The sequence below is a fragment of the Myotis yumanensis genome, unplaced genomic scaffold (assembly GCF_028538775.1).
Source record: "Myotis yumanensis isolate MYYU_CA2020_CCGP unplaced genomic scaffold, mMyoYum1.0.hap1 SCAF_3, whole genome shotgun sequence".
Classification (NCBI taxonomy): Eukaryota; Metazoa; Chordata; class Mammalia; order Chiroptera; family Vespertilionidae; genus Myotis; species Myotis yumanensis.
Window position 1 is genome coordinate 117126005 of NW_027223754.1, and position 22006 is coordinate 117148010.

Below are 22006 nucleotides of genomic sequence, written 5' to 3' on the forward strand. Positions count from 1 at the left end.
TGGCCCGGCCGGCATGGCTCAGTGGCTGATCTTCAATATATCTATGAACCAGGAGGTCATGGTTCAATTGCCTGTCAGGTCACATGCCCGGGTTGCAGGCTCAATCCCCAATGTGGGGCATGCAGGAGGCAGCCAAGCAGTGATTCTCTCTCATCGTTGATGTTTCTATCTCTCTTTCCCTCTCCCTTCCTCTCCAAAATCAATAAAAATATATTTTTTTAAAAAGAGAACTCCTTTTGCTCCAGCCAGATGGCTCAGTTGATTGGAGCATCCTCTGTACACCAAAAAGGTGTGGGTTCAATTCCTGGTCATAGCACATACCCACGTTTCGGGTTTGAATTCTGGTTGAGGTGCATACAGGAGGCAACCATTGATGTTACTCTCACATCCATGTTTCTCTGTCTCTCTCCCTTTCTCTGGCTCTCAAAACCAACAAATATATCCTTGGGTGAGGATTAAAAAAGGAAGAAGAAGAAAGCTCCTTTTGCTTTTCTTTTTTGGAAATCAAACTCTTATTCCAAATTGACTTTTAAATTCTAAAAATGTCCAGAGTTCAGAATTTAAAAACACACATTGTTTTTTGCCTTCTCACAGTTTTCCATTCTTTGGAACAAAATAAGTTTAATTGCCTAAATTCTGCAAAGAAAAAGTAAAATTGACTAAGAAAATTAATCCTCCTGCTTCTCACTAAAGTACCCTTTTGATGTTCAGACACAAAGGACACTATCTCATTTATAATGATAGTAAGAGCAAATTATTTCCAAGATTTATTGTGCACTTATTTTTTAACTCTATTAGAATTTGAAATCAACACAATTATAAAAAGTCCTTTTTCCATGTATTTACGTAATCATGCTTCAAATAAAGTATTTCTCTCTGCACCACATTCCTAAAATGCTGAGTTTATCTAAGTGCAGTATACTAGCAGTATAGTATTACTAATTCTTTAACTCAAAGAAATGACCTTTCAAGCTGTGTATTTCCTAATTTTTTTCTAATAATTCATGTTCTATGATGCTCTCTAGACAACTGTAAGGATACAAAATTTAAATACATTCATTTCAATAGCCAAATTTATATAAACAAAACATTTCATTTTATTTTAAATCTCAAGACTCTTTTTGAAGATGCTACTGTCTGGGTTCTGAGAATACTCTGAAATTTCAGTTACAGAATATATAATTTAATTTGAATGTAAATCAACACTAGAAAAATTATTTGATCATCAACTTTCTATAAAAGATTTAACTACAAACTACAAATTTTATTTTACCAGGACTTAAATTACATTTCACTGACATAAGATCAAAAGAACCTCATAAATACAATGCAGTATTTTACCATTGAGGTTATAAAAAAGAAGCTAAACCAAAAAGTATTCCCTCTAGAAAACAAACACTGCTTTAAGTAATTTTAAAACTCTTTGACATTTGATCCATTTTTTTAAAAGTTCATCCTATAAACAAAATCATTAAAGGCTGCTGGAAAACAACCCCAAAGAATATAAATAAAAAAGTTATCTTTTCCCAAAATGCAATTACTTTTCAACTATCACAAATTACTAAGAAATGTTCATATACAATACATTCAGCTATTTTTAAATTGTACAATGCTTCTAAAATTATTTTCAGCCTAAATTAAAACCTGACCATAAGATATAAAATGTGGTTTAGAGTACCTTTTGATAATATATGATATTATAGTTTTTAAATAACACATAAAAGCAAAGTTAATTAAATTTGCAGATTTTATTAGCTTAAATCGGTAATTTATAAAAACAGAACTGGCTTCTCTCAGAGAGGTTAAAAATAATTTAAAGTCACGAGAATTTTATAAAACAAATGACAGACTGATCAAATGTACAACAGTGTTCAATCTCATGGGATTAGGGGTTTTATGAATATACTAAAAAAATTATTATATTGGGGATGGCAAGATGGTTTAAGGTTTTTGAAAAATAGTGTATGGGAAGTTAACAAGGATCATTTTTTAAATATATGTGTTATTACAAAGTAATACTTCAACAAGAAATATAATTAAACAGTCAACATTCTCTCCAGACACTGATTTCTCAAATGTCACCAGACTATTCATTCTGCTAAAAAGTACTTTTCAATACATACAGTATCCAGAGCCTCAAGTTTTCAAATTCCTATCTTTTGCACTGCGTTACTGTTGCATATAAACACTGAAATGCACATCCCAAAATTAGAATTACTCTATGACTCTTAGAATACATTTTAAGTTTTTTAGAAATATATATCAATAAATCTAAGAAAAAAAATGTTGAATAAATAAATATACACTTCCTTTTCCAATATCCAGAATACTAAAGTAGTTATAAATATGGCTTCCCTTCCACACCCCCTAGGTAACTTACTTCAGCTTTATGAAATGTTTCATTTTTTAGTACTTACATAGTTCTAAACATACCCCCCTTACCTAAGTTGGAAAAAAAAGCAATTATTTTCATTGTTAAACAGCAGCTTAGCAAACTAACAGAGATGGTCAAGTAAAGCTACTTTGTTTATAATAAAATCTAAAGATTATATAATAAGCTTTGACATTATCTTTCCAGCAATTGTCTATAATATCAAAGGCAACAGAGACAACATCCGTTTTTACAAGAGGAAAACAAGGCATTAAATACATTTTCTCCTCAACTAAGAATTGCCTTCTCTTTTGTCAATATTACAAGACATTCATCTACTGACAAAGGAAAAATGAACACTTCACTTGCCTGTTTAAGAAACTAAACGGGGAGCAATACCAGTCATAGACTTAATTAAGTTATTAATAGGGGAGAATATTTAAAGCAAAGCGGCGATTTAAAGTTCATTGCCAGCTGCTAAATTTTGGGGGAGCCAGCCGAACAAGATAACCCCTGTTTGTGCCTGCCTTTTTCCCCACCACCCACCCTGCACCAAACCCCCATTGTTCTATGTCAAACTCACACTAATGGTATCTACACAGCAACTGCTACATTTCTGTTTCCGATGATTACTACCAGGAACTCTTCAGACTGGATGGACCTGCTGCTCTCTTTCCCCAAAATAAAATCCAAATCTGACAATCAATCAATCACAAACTGGTAGAGGAAAGGATCACAGCTTCCCTTCCAGTGGATGTCACTCCAGAAGCAGGTGAGGAAATCCCCAGAAGTTTACCATAATAAATCGACACCCCCCCCCCCAAAAAAAATGATTTGAGCTGACATTTCATAACGAATTTCTTTTTTAAAATCTAGCACCGAAACCCTTGAAAAGTATACAGCCCATGGCATAGAGGCTCCTTTTCCCCATGAGCCACCAAAGTAGAACACAGGCGGCAGCACTCAGGATTCGGTGTGGGTTTGGATCCCTGGTACCACTTCCTCCCCAAACCTGGCTGGCAGGGCAGACGCGGGCGCCGAGGAAGGGGGGGACCGGCACCCCAGCGCCCCACTCCCCCTCGCGGCTACCTGCCCGGGCCCGCGGGAGCGCCGCCCAGCGCGGACACCGCACCGCACAAACACTCACCCATCCTTCCTCTTGGCTTTGTAGACGTGACCGTAAGTGCCTCGGCCAACTTTGCAGCCCTCGTATTCAAACAGGTCCTCGACCCGCTCCCGCTCGCTGCTCAGCTTCACTTTAAAGTCATAGTCCATTGTCACAGCCTCCGAGGCCGGGGAGCTGGGGCCGGGGGACCGGGGGACACGGGCGGGGACCGGGGAAGCGCCGGCAGCCGCAGCCCCCGGGAACCCTCCCGCTCTACACCCGGCGGCCGCAGCACCGGCCCGACTGATGCGGCAAGAACTGGAGGAGGCCCCGCGAGGGCGCTGGGGACATCCAGGGGGGCGGCGGGACAGTGGCCGGCGGGGGGTGGGGTGGGACGGGGAGGCTCCCCCGGACGAAGGAGAGCGAGCGGAGGGAGAGGGCTGGGGGTGGGGAGAGGGTTTCTCGCCCTTGTCCCCGCTGGCTCCCGGCGCCGGTGCCCCGGCTCTCCCCGGCCGCGCGTTCTGCTCCCGCTGCGGGGAGCGGCCGAGCGGCCACTGCGGGTCCTCCTTCTCCCAAACGCGCACTCACGCCTCACCCGCTCCCACACGCACGCTCGCACTCACTCATTCACTCACTCTCCCATACACTCCAACAGAAAGGCAGCTCCGCACAACAGCCGGTGCCTCCTCAGAGAGAGGAGGAGGGAGGGGACTCTCGGAACACGGCCGCGGCTGTCGCAAAAACGTCGCGAAGGCTCGGGCTGCCTCCGACCCTCCCTCCATCCCGCTCCGCCGCGGCGGTCTGCCCCCGCCAGAGCGGGCACCGGGGGACCAAGTGCAGGGAACAAGGTAGCTACTGACCACAGCTGCAGCCAAACGCACCACGTGGACGTCCCGACGGCGGCCAGAGCCCTAGAGACTACAAGGCCCAGAATGCACGGGCCGCTGCTGTTGCCACCCCTCCTACGACTCCACCCCACACCGTGGGGATATCGGGAGCGTTGCATGATGGGATTAGTAGTCCAAGGTGAAATAAGTTTCAATCACTTGGGGGGAAAAAAAAATCTTATAGAGATATTGTTAGTGTCTGTTTCGAATCCTAAACTTAACCAAAGAAAGTCACGTGTGGTGGAAGCTAGTTTGTATTAAAATCACATTTTGTGCCACTTCCAAACTCCAGATTTCAAAGGGCATTATCATTGTTTAAAAAAAAAAAAAAAGTATATTTGTGAATAGCTCATAGACTATCACTTGATGTATTCTTGTCGTTCACTGTCTAATAAGGGCTGCAGAATGAATATTAACATACTGATACACATTACAAACATCAGTAAAAGTGAACCACTGACCAGTGTCCACGCTAATCCTAAATAGTGTTACTCATGTGACAGATGACCCTCCAAATGCTTCCTATCCGTTCAGAGGGGACGTTATTTTGAGTATGACCTGCACATCTGCCTGTAAAAACAGCAGTTTGTAGCCATGATTACAGCAGTGGATCTAAATCCATGGGAACTAATTTATTAATAATTTTAAGGTAGGGAAGGTGTCAGCTGGAGGAGTCCCGATATGTTGACAATAATCCCTTATTTGATCTTAACATTCTTAATTAGATGTCTATTTTTTATTTTATATTAATTTTATATTTGTGTTTCTCTTACAGTTGCTATTGTTTGCAATAATGCTGTCCACTGCCCACAGCACTTATAATCTCTCCGACTTTTAAAACCCCTAACACTTTTTTCACCTTTCCTGTGGTATTCATCAAATTCTCTTTGCCTTTTATTTCCTCTCTCTCGATAGATTATAAATTCCTGTAGGTAGTCATATTTGCATCTTCTGTAATACCTATAATGCCTGGATTGTGGTACACAGGAAACATTGTTGAATTAATGAGTAACCGTGTTTATTTCAAAAAGATTCATGTACAGATGATGACAATGATGCCATTTTATGAAAAATTCTCATAAGTGTTCTCACATAAATTTCTTTGTAGAAAATAATGAGTTCACCACTGGTTTCAATGAAGTTGTTTCTACCTAGTACATGAAATCTTATTTAGTGTTTAAGTACACTGACTGGTTAGGTGGGCCTGATTGTGAATCCTGCTTTGCCATTTATTAGCAATGTGACCCTCAGTTCCTTTCTTTGCAAAAGGGAGATATAAAAGGCCCTCACTTACAGCAGGTGCCCAACAAAAAGTAAGCTTACATTAATGAGATGTTATATGTTTCTATTCAGTGATATAAATTGGGTAATTGTCTAGCAGGAGTGTTTCCTTTGCATTAAGAATAACATTTTTCCTAAATATGGATTTAGAATATACCCTTTCTGAAAAATACATTTTGTGTTTCTTGAGGGATGTAGGGTTTTGGTCCACGTACTTATGCATAGATCTTGAGAAACCAAGCCACCACACTGGAGGAAAAGTTGTAAAGACGCATAGAACTGGGCGTGGCCCTGCACTGTGTGCCCCCACCCTATCACCCATCTTCTGCACCATCTGCATGTGATATTCCCAAACCCTGAAGGTCCCAGACATCTTTTTTTTAATATGTTTTTATTGATTTTTTTTTTTTTTTTTTTTTTTTTTTTTTTTTTTTTTTTTTTTTTTTAGAGAGAGAGGAAGGAAGAGGAATAGAGAGATAGAAACATCAATGAGAAAGGAGCATCATTGATCTGCCTCCTGCACGACCCCTACTGGGGATCAAACCCAGGCATGTGCCCTGACCCAGTATTGAACCAGTGACCTCTTGGTTCCTGGGTCAAAGCTCAATCACTGAGCCACACTGACTTGGCCCAGATTTCCTTAAATGTACTTTTGATGACTGTTTTGACTCAGTCCATTCTGTGGATGAAGGTAAGAATTCCCCCTGAAGAAACTGAGTTTTTTAAAAGTAAAAATTGTATAGATTTAAGATGTACAACATGATGGTTCTTTTTTGTGGGGTTTTTTTTTTCTATTGTTGACAGTATTACAGATGTCCCCAATCCATCACCCCTCTTTGCCCCCTTCCACCCAGCCCCTACCCCACCCCAGGCTTCCACCACATTATTATCTATATCCATGGGCTATGCATATATGCATATGTGTTCTTTGATAAATCTCTTCCCGTACCCCTTACCCCTCTCCCATCTGAGATCTGTCAGTCTTTTCAATGCATCCATGCCTCTGGACCTATTTTGTTCATCAGTTTATTTTGTTCATTAGATTCCACATATAAGTGAGATCATGTGATACTTGTCTTTTTCTGACTGGCTTATGTCACTTAGCATCATAATCTCCAGGTCTATCCATGCTGTCTCAAAGGGTAAAACTTCCTTCGTTTTTTACAGCTGCACAGTATTCCATTGTATGAATGTACCACTGCCTTTTTTATCCACTCATCTACTGATGGGCACTTGGGCTATTTCTAGATCTTAGCTACTGTAAATAATGCTGCTATGAACATAGGGGTGCATGTATTCTTTCTTATTGGTGTTTCAGGATTCTTAGGATATATTCCCAGAAATGGGATCACTGGGTCAAATGGCAGTTCCAGTTTTAATTTTTTGAAGAAACTCCATACTGTTTTCCACAGTGGCTGCACCAGTCTGCATTCCCACCAGCAGTATACTAGGGTTCCCTTTTCTCCACATCCTCCCCAGCACTTGTTGTTTGTTGATTTATTGATATTAACCATTCTGGCAGGGATGAGGTGATAACTCGTTATAGTTTTAATTTGCATCTCTCTGATGATTAGTGACATTAAACATTTTTTCATATGTCTATTACCCATCTGTATGTCCACTTTGGAGAAGGGTCTATTCAGGTCCTTTGACCATTTTTAAATTGGATTGTTTGTCTTCCTGGTGTTTAGTTGTATAAGTTCTTTATATTTTTTGGAAATTAACCCCTTATCAGATGTATCATTGGCAAATATATTCTCCCATATAATGGGTTCTCTTTTCATTTTGTTGATGGTTTATTTTTCTGTACAGAAGCTTTTTTAGTTTGATATAGTCCCATTTGTTTACTTTTTGTTTGTTTGTTTCCCCTTGACCTAGAAGATGTATCAGTGAAAATACTGCTATGTGAGATGTCTGAGATTTTACTGACTATGTTTTCTTCTAAGATTTTTATGATTTCACAACTTTCATTTAAGTCTTTTATCCATTTTGAATTTATTCTTGTGTATGGTAGAAGTTGTGGCCTAGCTTCTTTTCTTTCTTTTTCCTTTTCTTTTCTTTTCTTTCCTTTTCTTTTCTTTTCTTTTTCTTTTTTTTTTTTTTTTTGCATGTACTTGTCCAAATTTCCTAACACCATTTATTGAAGAGACTGTCTTTATTCCATTGTATGCTCTTGCTTCCTTTGTCAAATATCAATTGACCATAATGGCGTAGGTTGATTTCTGGGTTCTCTGTTCTGTTCCATTTATGTATATGCCTGTTCTTGTGCTATTACCAGGCTGTTTTAGTTATAATGGCTTTAGAGTATAGTTTGATATCCGTCTAACTTTGTTCTTGTCTCTCAAGACTTCTGAGGTTATTCAGGATCTTTTTGGGTTCCATATAAATTTTTGGACTATTTGTTCTAGATCTGTGAAATATACCATTGGTATTTTAATAGGGATTGCATTGAATCTATAGATTGCTTTGGGTAGTATGGACATTTTAATGATGTTAATTCTTCCATATTAATGAACATGGTTAATTCTTCCAATGCAGTGATAAATGGTTGTTGTTGTTTTTTTAGTTTCTCTTTCTGAGAGTTCATTATTGGTGTATAAAAATGCCATTCATTTCTGAATGTTAATTGTACAATATGATGTTTTGCTATACATATATATATATATAGTGAAATGATTCCTATAGTCAAACTAACAATGTTCTTACTGTCAGTAATCCTGGGGCAGGAAAGGAAGCCAGCTTTAAATCTAGAAAGAGAAAAGCCTGCTTTCCTCTCTGAAACTAGGGTGAAAGTTAGAGGTCTGGACTTCAGGTTGGGGAAATATGTTATTATGAGGTAAGCTGGCCCCTTAACACAGCATCAGGACGGAGAGCTAAGAAAGAGATAGTCACTGGCGCCCCTTACAGGGGAGCTTGGCTAATGTGTTAAGAGCAGTAATATCTAAGATCAATTTTAGGTTTTTCTTTTCTGCGTGGTAATTTCCTTATGTTATCCTGACGCTATCAACCTAGTCTTTTCTGTGGAGCCTGTATCCATGTTTCCATGGTGAAAGCAAAGAGCAGCAGCCAGAGATTCAATTATGAAAGGTAAGAAGTGGAACCAAAGCAGTGAGCTAGGAAGGACTCATGAAACATGTTAGTATTCCAAAAACTTGAGGAATGGACTTCCCATACATCAAAGCATGAGGGCTGAGACTTGTTATTTGAATGAACTGAACATATCAAGGACATGGACATTTCAGTTTAATTTTCAACCTCCAATCATACTGATATCACAAATCTCTTTGCTCCGTGATGAGCACCAGTGACATTATAGAGTCTATGACCTTCATAGGTCCATGTTCCAAACAATGCACAAATAGTTTTCAAGTGTCTTTTCATAAAATGTGATTTTATTTACATTCTAAATTTAACATCTCCAGTCATAACATGCTTCCAAACACCAGTCCCACATGCCATCTGCCACCTGGTCAGACTAAGGGGATAATCGACTGTCATGTCAAATTGAAAATTTCTTAAACTGAACATACCATGCTATGCAATTCTGTGAGTAGCAATGCCAGTAAACAGACATTCTGTTGTTTCACTGCTAACCCTACAAGTTCAGGCCTTCATTAGCTGCTCATTGTCCGTCACATAGCCAAATATGCCTTTGTCTGGGCTGGGTGCTTCCTCATACCATCTCTGACCTTTGCATTCCTACCCATCCCTAAGGTGCAGCTCAAATGCCTAACTTGACTATGAAGCCCTTCCTGGTTCATAAAACTGAATATGACCTTTCTTTACCATGACCTCCTACCCCATCCCTGGCACCCTTGTCCTTTATTTTCAACTTACATAAAAACATCCCCTTTACCTTGTATTTTTAGTCACTTATTTTATGCACTTAAAGAAAACTATCCTATATAATAAAAGGGTAATATGTGAATTGACCAAATGGCAGAATGACCGGTCACTATGACGCGCACTGACCACCAGGGGGCAGATGCTCAATACAGGAGCTGTCCCCTGGTGGTCAGTGCTCTCCCACAGGGGGAGCACCACTCAGCCAGAAGCCGGGCTCACAGCTCATGGCTGGCGAGCACAGCAGCAGTGGCAGGATCCTCTCCTGCCTCCGCAGCAACGCTAAGGATGTCCCACTGATGGCTTCCGGACTGCGAGAAAGCGCAGGCCAGGCTGAGGGACCCCCCACCCTCCCTTTATTAAAGGACTCATGCACCAGGCCTCTAGTCCTCTAATAAAAGCCTTAATGACGGAGACTCTGACTTACTCATCGCTGTGTCTGCTAGTGTCCAACACATAGTTTGCATGATTATATTTAATTAGAATGTGTTTAACCAGGTTAATTTCTATAAAGGTTGAAATGGACTTTAATAATAATAAAGGGGAGGCTGACATTTTAAAACATTTAACATCTTGCCTCTGAATGTGTACTTTTTGTAGCGTGCACAAGGATTCAGTGCTTCCTGATAGAAGGCCCAAGTGGGTCTTCTCAGAGTTGATTACGTCTTGTCTCTACAAATTTTTTTTTTAAATATATTTTATTGATTTTTTACAGAGAGGAAGGGAGAGAGATAGAGAGTCAGAAACATCGATGAGAGAGAAACATCGATCAGCTGCCTCCAGCACACCTCCTACTGGGGATATGCCCGCAACCAAGGTACATGCCCTTGACCGAAATCGAACCTGGGACCTTTCAGTCCGCAGGCCAACGCTCTATCCACCGAGCCAAACCGGTTTCAGCTACAAATTTTTTTTTATTAAATGTTTTTATTGATTTCAGAAAGGAAGGAAGAGGGAGAGAGGAATATCAATGGAGAAACATCAATGATGAGAGAGAATCATTTATCTGCTGCCTCCTGCGTGCCCCCTACTGGGGATTGAGCCTGCAATCTGGGCATGTGCCCTGACTGGGAATCAAACCATGACCTCATGGTTCATAGGTGGACGCTCGACCCCTGAGCGACACAGGCCAGGCTGTTTCTACAACTTTTAATTCATTGATCTCAGTATCAAAGTGTGCTTTAAATGTGAAGTATCTAACCTCCCATTCTAAGGTGGAATGTTCATTATCTTTATCATCAAAAGTGTTACATCTGAGTGCAGTGCTAGACACAATAAAAAAACAAGTTAAATCAATCAACACTCAGGCCTTTTAAACTTTTCAAAGAAAATATTGTTGCAAAAAGTTTCTCAACTAGCTCTATAAGCATCCAGAATGTAATTTAGACCTTAGAAACAACCAGAACAACAACAAAAAAATGCTTCCAAAAATAACTTTTTCTTTCTCCCCTTCATCATGTGTCATTTGTTCTTATAGTCATTTCCTACACATGACTAGAAACATGGCCACTAGCAGTTGCTGAATTTGATATCAATTTGATATCAGATAATTCCTGTCATTAAAGAAGAATTGACTGTGTTTCTCAATTCCAGTTCTATAAATTCTAGGAAGGACTCTGGTCCATCTAGGTCAAGGTTCCATCCTGGACCAACACAATGTGGTCATGGGGTCAGATGAGAGAGCACCTTCATTTGGAGAGATGGGAAAGATGGAGGTAGGGGACTCGCAGGAGAAGTGAGAGCACTGTGAAGGAGAGAAAACAGGGCAATGTGATGGAAAGTGGAACAGGGAGGGGATTACTTTAGATTGGGTGGATGGCCAAGGACTCTCTGAGGTGATGATGCTTAAATTGAGGCCTGAATGATGAGAAGCAAAACAGGCTAAGGTAAAGGAGCAGAGTGGTCCACAGATGGACTATAAGTGCAAAGGCCTTAAGCTGGGAACCAAGGAGCAGAAAGAAGGCTTTTATGATAGGAGTGACATGAGTGAGAGAGAAAGTTGTGTGTCATGAAGACAAAGAGGTTGGCAGAAGCAGATTATATAGGGCCTGTTAGACCATAGTAAGAGGATTGGATTTTATTTTTAGAATAAAATGCTATTGAAAGGTTGTGAGGAGGGGGACTGACCAGATATGATTTAAGCTTTAAAAAGAATATGCTGGCTGCAATGTTTAGAATGGATTGTATGAGGCAAGGCTGAGATTAGATAGATAGATAGATAGATAGATAGATAGATAGATAGATAGATAGATAGATAGCTGGATAGATAGACAGACATTTGGGACTTGCTAGTAGTTGGATGGCAAGTAAAGAAAAGGAAGGAGTCAAGAGGACTCCTAAAGATGTTGCCACTTATTGAGATGGGAAAGACTTGAGAGGACCAAGTTTAGGAGAAAAAAGTAAGAGTTTCATTTTGGACATGTCAAGCATGTGATGTCTCAAAAATATAAGTGAGCATAACTAGTGGGCAGGTAGATATGGGAGTCTAGAGAAAGATCCCCAAACCGGGGATCATTTTTAGAACTTTTGTCCCTAGTTGTCCACCCCTATGAAACATTAATACCGCAGATATACTGAATATTTGTTTATGTACTGTGGCATTTTAGAGGGCCACAAGCCACTGTAATACCTAAGAATTTTCAGCCCCTTCAGAACCAACTTTTGACCCCTTGTGGGTGATATCGCTCCATTGGGAACACACGATTCATCCATATACAAGGCATTTTTGACACCACTGCAAAAGTAGTTGTGGTGGTGAGATAGGGGTTGAAGTCAGTCTGCGTTGGATTGAAGGGTAAGTGTTAATTAACTAAATGGGACAATGAGTGTTAGATACATTTATAGCAGAATGGTTAAGAGAACTGACTCTGTAGCCATGCAGTCTGGCTTCTGTACCCAAATCTGCAATGGAGCAAGCTGCTTTACTCTCTGGTGCCTCATTTTCCTCATCTGTAAAATTGGAATAGTAGGAGTAACTATCTCATGGGGTTGTTGTGATGGTTAAGGGCATTAGTAATATATGTAAAGTATTTAGAATTGTGCCTAGCATATGGTAAGTACATGTTACTAGTAGCTATTGTTCTCATTTATGATGTTAGCTGTGAAGGAGAAATGAAGGATAGGGCCTTACTAGTATAGCATCAGGCCTATCGCTGGAAGTGAACATGGGATTGAAAGAAACTTTATTAGTCAGAAGAGACTGGAGATATTTCATTGCTGATTAGATGGAACCAGTTGCAAGGGAGATATTAAGGATAACATGTAGTTCTGTACTCCTAAAATAGCAAGTTAGAATGGGTGGAAGGCCTATGCTTAAGCATCTCTTTGTGGTTAAAAGGTGGGAAGGATAAGAATCATTATCACATATACATCTATTACTGCCATACAATCAACTCCGAAAGGTAGGCCATAAAACAATGAATTATTAGTTCTTACAATTCCATAGGTTGGCTGGGCTTAACTGAGTGGTTCTGTTGATCTCACCTGAAGTTAGTCATGTGGCTGCAGGCAGTGGCTAAACAGAAGCTGGAGGGTCTAAGATGACCTTATGTCTATGTCCGTAGCCTTGGTCCTGGCTCTTTGCTGGGCCTCTCCACATGGTATTTCCTATTCAGCAATCAAGCTCAAACTTAAATACACCATGAAGGTGTGCTCTAAGAGGGCAAAGGTGAAAGCTTAAGGTCTCTTGAGACCTGGACTCTGGAACTCACACAATATCACTTTCTCTTGGTTAAAGCAAGACACAAGAGCAGCCCAGATTGAAAGAGTGGGTAAGTAGACTCTGTCTTGATAGTAGGAAGTGTAAAATATTGTGATCATGTTTTTAAATCCACCTAAGTATAGATACATATGAATCTGTAGATTTGGTGAAAGTTGAAGCAGTTCCTTTTCAGATGGCTTTGGTTTTCTCTAGAAGGCAAAAAAAAGTTTACCTGCTATGATGAAGAGATGAGGTGGAAGGTAAAAAAAAAAAAAAAGCAGTGATTGCATATCTGAAAAGACTGCACATTATAACAATCTCTGGGCAGAATAGGAATGAGAACTGGTAGGATCTCATGGTAGGACTTGTAGCCAATGTCAAGGGCCCATTTGTAGGTGCGGCCTTGCATTTATAGCAATATTCATCTGTCTACTGTGAGATTTTCATCACCAGCACTCAACAGCCCAGGTGGAAGCCAAGGCAAAGACAGATGTTAGATTCATCCAAGGTTAGGGCCTCACCAGGTGCGTATGATGACAATAACGGGGTGGGGAGTAGGGGGAGAGTCAGGATTATTGGCAGTAGAGTAGTTAAAATGACAGGTTATGACATTTAAGCTGGTAAAGAAGAAAGGGAGAACAGGATTTTCCCTTTTATATCATAACACTAGCTTGAATTTTTTTCAATTTAAATTTTTTGCAAGATTATTTATAAAATAAATACCTACCTAATTCCTTGCTTTCTCAATATTTGTATGTGGTAGCAAGGCCTTTCCATCAAATACATACTAAGTAAAACAGACAGCTGAACAATAATATAAGTAGCAGGTTAAAAATGATTTCTCCTTTTCTTAGCTAATAGATTTCCATTACTATGAGTGATAAGGTCATCCGTAACTGGAAACCTCTCACAATAGTTGTTGGTGAATTCTGCTCTCATGGTCTATAAGTATTAAGAATTGAAAGTATTTTTAAATTGATACACAGTACTATATAATCTTGTCCTTTTTACCATCATTGAATATCTTTTTTTCTTGCATAAGCATATTACTTTCTATTTTTCAGTTTAAAATGTTTCGCTACACAATAGTGTAGCAAGTAATCTATATGAACACAGTTTACTTTTGTGTTTACTTTTTCAAGACTTAATATATTACTCTGACTTATTCCAGTATGTTGTACCTTCCAGCTAGCTGGATTCAGTTGCTCAGGCCCAATCACCAGAAAAGCCAAGTCTCTGCTGGCTGGTTCCTGTACAAACATGAGTCTCCTGTGAGCCACATAGCTCTCTATCACACATAAACATGGTGAGGTCACCTCTACCACCACCTGACACTTAATACCCAAGGCTATTTGTTTCCATGCAACTCCATGCCCAGAACCTCTGGGATTTTTCTCTCCCTTAGTAGCCCTTCTCCCCTACCAGCCAAGGTCAAGTTCCATTAGATATTGTCCTTTCTGCTCTGAAACCCTACATCCTGTTTAAATGTTAACATGTTGTTTTATTTACATTATTCCTCTGCTCAAAAATCTTCAAGGACCCTTTGTGACCTTTCATTGCCTATAGCATACAGTTCAAACTACTTCATCTAATATTCCAGGCTCTATTTACTTTAGCCTAACTTATGAAAATATTTTAAGGCAGCTTGCAATAGAAACATTAGGATTAAATTAAAATAACTAGTTCCACATAGCTAACTTTTCCACAATCTTCTGTATCTCTAATATCCTAACCAGTTTCTCATAAGCTGCTTCATATTCAATAAAACAGTGGTTCTCAACCTTGGGTGCCCATTGGAAATATCTGGGACTCACTCCAGCAATTCTGATGTAACTGACCTGGGCTGCTGCCGGGCATTGGGATTTTTAAAGCTCCCTGGTGATTCTAATGAGCATCAAGGTAGAGAACCACCACACTAGAGCAAGTTTATTGATCCTCCCTAAAACATTCATCATTCTGCTCATTTTCCCATCGACACTCCCTTTTCTTCTTTACTTATCTAAATCTTACCCACTCTTTGAGATCCAATTCGGGTACTTCTGGGATCTTTCCTGATCACTCAGTGCAGATATACTCCCGTAGTAATGCCTTGTTTACACTTATTTGGCACTTAGCATACTTCTTTTACCTTTGTGTGTTTATCCTGTCTCTTCAACAGGATTCTAAGGTGTAGAAGGACAGAGACTGTTTTTTACAGCTTAAACTTTTTTAAGTGCTCTTTTATTTGAAAAAGTTATTTATCCTTAAGCTAGTCTTCTGAAAATTTTGATCAGTCCATTAAGTTCACCCCAGTGTTGTCCAGCAACCCCTCTTCGGTGAACTGCAATGTAACTTGTTTATTTTTTTTTATTAAAAATATTTTTTTTCAGTTACAGTTTACATTCAACATTATTTTTTATGGCTCTTTTATCCTCAGAACCTAACACAATACCTTTCACACTATGTATTATTGTGTGTTTTATGGGAGATGGTGATGGTGATGGTGATGGTGATGATGATGATGGTATAGTGAGCAGATGCCAAGTCAGTGCGCTGACCCCTATCCCTGCAGATTACCTCTTTGTGGGACTATTACCTTAAGCTACCAGAACCCCTTTTTACATAGAAAGCTGAAGTACTACCTGGGAATTAAGCCACCCCACTTTAACTTAATGACTGTGGGTACAAGTGTCAATTCTCCTGCTCTATGGCCTTTGCTTGGGGCAGCACTGGAATGACCTACACTGTCTCCTATGTCACCCTCTGAATTTAGGTCAAATTGGATTTTGTACCCTTACTTGGGCTTCTTTTCTTCCCTCTCACTCCCTTACTGGTTTTTTCTGGGAGCACTTCCTAAATAAATCATTTTCACATGACTTCTAGTCTAAGGTTCTGCCTTTGAGGGGGTGGAGAAGAGCCAACCTAAGACACATAATAATAATATGATAGTAGGAATGACAATAATCAATATTATTTATTGAATATTTTCTATGTGCAAGGTATTAACTCATTTAATCCTCAAAATTAGGTAGGTACTGCGGTTATATCCTCATGTTACAGGTTAGGAAAATGAAGCATATACGGATTAAGTAATTTGCGCAAGATCACACAGATAGCAAAAGAAGAAACTGAAAAAAAGAAAAGGATAAACCTACAGGGCAAGGACAGAAGGGAATAAAATAAAATAAAAATAAATTAATTTCAACCAGATTACTACTTAAACCCTGTGGGCTAGTTAGAAACTAAACCAACACATATACTTTTGTTCATGAAGTGAGTTCTTTTTTTTTTCATTTCTTTTTTTCTTTTTATTTTTTTAATCTTTATTGTTCAGATTATTACATTTGTTCCTCTCCCCCCCCCCCCCCCCCCCCGCATAACTCCCTTCCTTCCAGTTCCCACCCCACCCTCCGCCCTCACTCCCCATCCACTGTCCTTATCCATAGGTGCACGATTTTTGTCCAGTCTCTTCCCGCATCTCCCACACTCCCCCCCCCCCCCAAGAATAGTCAGTCCATTCCCTTTCTATGTCCCTGATTCTATTATAATCAACAGTTCATTCTGTTCATCAGATTATTTATTCACTTGATTCTTAGATTCACTTGTTGATAGATGCATATTTGTTGTTCATAATTTGTATCTTTACCTTTTTCTTCTTCTTCCTCTTCTTAAAGGATACCTTTCAGCATTTCATATAATACTGGTTTGGTGGTGATGAACTCCTTGAGCTTTTCCTTATCTGTGAAGCTCTTTATCTGACCTTCAATTCTGAATGATAGCTTTGCTGGATAAAGTAATCTTGGTTGTAGATTCTTGGCATTCATCACTTTGAATAGTTCTTGCCACTCCCTTCTGGCCTGCAAAGTTTCTGTTGAGAAATCAGCTGACAGTCATATGGGTATTCCCGTATAGGTAACTGAGTTTCCTTCTCTTGCTGCTTTTAAGATTCTCTCTTTGTCTTTTGCTCTTGGCATTTTAATTATGATGTGTCTTGGTGTGGTCCTCTTTGGATTCCTTTTGTTTGGGGTTCTCTGCGCTTCCTGGACTTGGAAGTCTATTTCTTTCACCAGGTAGGGGAAGTTTTCTGTCATTATTTCTTCAAATAGGTTTTCAATATCTTGCTCACTCTCATCTTCTGGCACCCCTATAATTCTGATGTTGGTGCGCTTGAAGCTGTCCCAGAGGCTCCTTACACTATCTTCGTATTTTCGGATTCTTTTTTCATTTTGCTTTTCCGGTTGGGTGTTTTTTGCTTCTTTGCATTTCAAATCTTTGACTTGATTCTTGCGCTCCTCTGGTCTGCTGTTGGGAGTCTGTATAATATTCTTTATTTCAGTCCGTGTATGCTTAATTTCTAGTTGGTTCTTTATCACAACATCGAGGGTCTCATTAGATTTCTTGTAGATCTCAGTAAGTTTATCGGCGGCTTCTAGACAGTTCTTGAGGGACCTTAAAAGTGTGGTTCTGAACTCAATATCCTCCATTGACAATTTTGTCCTGTTTCTTTGTCTCCGCATTTTTTACGCTTTCTTGGTGCACCCCCTAGTGGTCTTTGTGCGCAGTCTTGTTGTAGTTAAGCCTTGATTGTTGTAGTTAATACTAGGGGGATTTGACCTCCAGGCCGACTGGCTGTGAGAATCACCTGTGTCTGCAGTGGGAAAACGTCTGTCCTCTGGGGAGGTGCTAATCTAGCCTTTGCCTGAGGCTATCCGGCAAATGGCTCTGCACAGGGCTTGGGCGGGGCGGGTCACACGGGATCAACAGGGCAGGCAGAGGGAGCAGTTATGGCTCTCAGTCCCATCCCCAGAGGCTCTGCCTCTCAGCATCCCAGCAACCGCTGCAAACCTTGGAGAGAAAGCTGCCCTCGCGTTCCGACCGATGCCAGACAGTCCCGCTTCTCCCGTTTGAGTCTGGGTCCCTAGAGACTCGCCCAGAACTGGAGCTCAGAATCTGAGACTCCCTCCCGATTGAAAACGACAACCGCGCCCTCAGCCACCAGCCCGCTCTGCGCGCACCTCCACACCTTTGTATTTTCCGCACTGCGCCTCCTCTGAGTCTCGGTATGTTGTTCTCTTTCCTTCTAGTTGAAGAATTTCCCCTCAGCCAGCCTTCCTGTGGTTCTGGGTGATGTCCGTTCCGTCTTTTAGTTGTATTTTTGAAGTGGTTGTGCGAGGCAGCAAACTCCGGTGTTTACCTATGCCGCCATCTTGGTTTCTCTATGAAGTGAATTCTGATGAGCAATTTATAAACTTTCAAACACAATCAATTTGTAGATTAAAAACTTTATTTCTAAGTGACTGTCAGAAAATGCTCCTCTTCTTCTACTCCCTTTTCTCCTCCTAATTCCTCCCCAAAATACTTTCTTTTTTAAAAATATTTTTTTATTGATTTCAGAGAGGAAGAGAGAGACAGAAACATCAATGATAAGAATCATCGAACAGCTGCCTTCTGCATTTCTCTCCTGGGAATTGAGCCTGCAACCCGGGCATGTGCCCTGACGGTGAATCGAACTGTGACCTCCTGATTCATAGGTCAGTGTTCAACCAAGGAGCCACACTGGCCAAGCCGCAATACTTTCTTTATAGTAGGCAGATGTGATCCCAGGAAGTAAAACCCCTATTTGGATGGTAAATAATTGAGATCCACTACAAATTAAATGTGAATTCTGGGCCTAGCCTGGGTACTGTGCATGCTTTCTCTCTGGTATATATATTCTAAATTATAAACAATGCTTACTGAAATTAGTTTCTAGCACTTCCAGTTTGATGTTCTTGTCTCCTATTCTCCCTGCTCTGAACCTAGTTTTTCGCAGTCTCTTCCAGATATAACATCTTTCATATTTTAAAAAGACAGTTTTCAGCAGGATTTTGTTTTGTTTTTTATTTTTTTATTTCAGAGAGGAAGGGAGAGGGAGAGAGAGATAGAAACATCAATGATATTGCCTCCTGTATGCCCCACACTGGGGATTGAGCCCACAACCTGGGCATGTGCCCTGACTGGAAATCAAACTGTGACCTCCTGGTTCATAGGTCGATGCTCAACCACTGAGCCATGCTGGCCGGGCTCAGCAAGATATTTCTTACCTGGAAATTATTTCCTTTCACCTGTCTTCTGCTCCATCCTGCTCTGTTACTTATATGGCAATATTTACTGAGTTCCTACTGCATCTGTGTCCTCTGGCTGCTAGGGAAACAGTGGGTATATTGTCTGGAACATGGTGGGTACTCATTAATATTTGCTTCCTTTCCACTGACATTGACATTCATTTGGACTTGCCATATCTGCTCTGATGTCTCTTCTAGTAAAATAGCAAAGTATCAGAAGGAGGCGGGGCTGCGACGTAATGGAGGCAGAGAGGAATATGCTTGGCACTCAGGAGATTCACCATAGGCATTTCTTGGTATTTCCATGCCTGATTGTAACTAAAAACTGGCAACTACAGCCTGATAAGAGTGTGATAATCAGGGACTCAAACCTCTCAGTGATGAGTGCCTGGGCCAATCCATCAGTCAAACCACCTACAGCAGCAGAAGTGATATTTCAAGTGGAGGGGAATACAGAAAGTGTGGTGGAGGAGGGAGATAATGAGTATCAGTTATAGCCTTGGGACCAGCTGTAGCAGTAGGGTCTGTAATTCATCCCATTACCCTCCTCTTATGAAATTTCCCAGAAATTTTGACCAAGACAAATTATTGAGAAACTGTGCTTGGATAGAGTAACTTAATGTGAAAAGTAAGTGATCTAAGCAAAGGTAAACTATAGTGAATTCTGTTTGTGGCCTGCTCAAACCCATTTTCTAAGCTAGTGCATCTCTAGTCTAGCTGCTGTGAGTGTTAAATAGCAATTCCAAAACCGGAGAATTGTCCTTGGCCAAACAGGAGCCATCCCACTGATGAGGCTCTGCTGCTTTCCTTCCCCTAAAGATCTGGTCCAATAGCACAGGGGTACAAAAACTGCCTTTTTGGTTAACACTGCGGGTGAATGTTGTGGGATCAACTGAGTCTCATTCTTGTGTCCTTGTGTTCCTAGCCAGTTCTGCATCCTTCACTCCCTTTCTCCAGAAAGCACTCTCCTAATAAATCAAGAATCCTTGCCACAGGCTCTATTTCTGAAGAACTTGACCCAACTTGGATAGGTGAGATTGATGAGAATAGTGTTGACTACTTTGGATTTTCTTGCTCGAGCCCCATTCTCTCCTTCTTCTAGTATGCCATCTTGTATAAAGTCTGCAGAACTGCCCTAACCGGTTTGGCTCAGTGGATAGAGCATAGGCCTGCGGACTGAAAGGTCCCAGGTTCGATTCCAGTCAAGGGCATGTACCTTGGTTGTGGGCAACATCTCCAGTAGGGGGTGTGCAGGAGGCAGCTGATCCATGTTTCTCTCTCATCGATGTTTCTAACTCTCTATCCCTCTCCCTTTCTCTCTGTAAAAAAATCAATAATATATATATATTTTTAAAAGTCTGCAGAACTAAAATTGATGTTACCCAGACTTTCTTGCAATCACAGTTCTGGATGCAAATTATTTCTTCCAGTTAAATGTATTCACCAAAATGTGGAAAACTGAACCAAAGCAGAGGCCATGTTTCTACCCACTTGGGGCTATTTTTCTGATGGTTTGGGGAAGGTGAGATTTTCTGCAGTAGTGATTCAGCTCTGGGTTACCAGGTCTGAGAGTGTTCAGAGGTAATTGCTGGCTCTGATGGCAGAGGTTTTCTGATGTTGGCTTCCAAGATCACCGTATTGTAGTAGCTGAGGCAGTGCATTCTTGAACTTAACACTTCCAGTGGCACACATCAGAGGTACCTCTCCTCTCAGATTTGGCCCCGTATGAATGTGGAGTCAGTCTGATGCTCAACTTAGAGCCGACTCCTTCATCCATTGCAAATATTTTGTAGGTGTCCAATTCCCTGTAATAAATACCTTTCTGACCTAAAGGGGTAGAGTGATTTTTGTATCCTGTCTTGAACTCTGGCTGATCAAAGGAAGGTTCTTTAGCTGTAAGAACCCCAGTAAAAGAACCCAATTAAAAAGAGAATCTCACAAACCCATTTATTGGCAAAATAGCTGAGCCCCTTGGGGAAACAGAAGGCTCTCTGTTTCTTTTCTAATTACAGTACTTACCTACTTGCCTGTAGTCTCCACCTGAGAGGTCTTAGTCTTTTAGTCTATATGACCCTTCAGTTCTTTTACTCACAGTTAACCAACAAAGTTTCCATGACATAATTCCAAATTGCCAGAAAATCTGGGATATGTATCTTGTTTTAAATAGCTGTGGCCAGAGAGATGATATCCAGAATGATTCATCTCTCTGTCCCAGCTATCATTTCTACTCTCTTTCTCTAGTCACTTTGTCTTCGCTACAAAAACTGAAGCAAGGTATTGGATTCAAGTTACATATATTGCCTATCTACTAACAAAAATCGGAAGCTTCTCATCAGGTAAATCATTTGATTGGATTTTGACTCTTAGGATATATACGTTTTATCAGTTTAATATTAAAAATACTTTTGCACTCAATGGAATATTACACTCTTTAAAACGCATATAGATATATAAAATTATTTCTGCTTGGGTTTGGTATACCTTGTAAGAGGTTTTCTCTAACTTGTACTCACAATTTTTGAGGTCATTGTACTAACATGCATTAATCTCGTTTGCATTTTTCTCCGCTCATCCATCCAATAGTCTGAGGAGAATGTTGTGCCAAGTGCTGTGCTAAGTTCTGGGACGGTAAAAATGAATAAAATCATTTGTTAAAACTTGAGGAATTTAGACTCTTAGATGGGGAGACTTATAAATTAACAGAAAATCATTGTAAATACTTTCTCAGTGGCTCTC

General features: G+C 40.3%; 1 protein-coding gene across 6 annotated transcripts in view; it reads right to left on the reverse strand.

The window, feature by feature from the left end:
- Nucleotides 1-4156, reverse strand: part of CDK8 (cyclin dependent kinase 8) — a 163941-nt gene extending 159785 nt beyond the window's left edge. For 5 of the 6 annotated variants that reach the window (XM_070409442.1, XM_070409441.1, XM_070409440.1 and 2 more), the window contains exon 1: nt 3519-4156. In XM_070409442.1, the coding sequence (XP_070265543.1) occupies nt 3519-3646 (128 nt within the window). In that variant the 5' untranslated portion in view covers nt 3647-4156. The remainder of the gene's footprint in view (nt 1-3518) is intronic. The other variant, XM_070409443.1, reaches the window with a different exon arrangement.
- Nucleotides 4157-22006: the final 17850 nt, after the last annotated feature.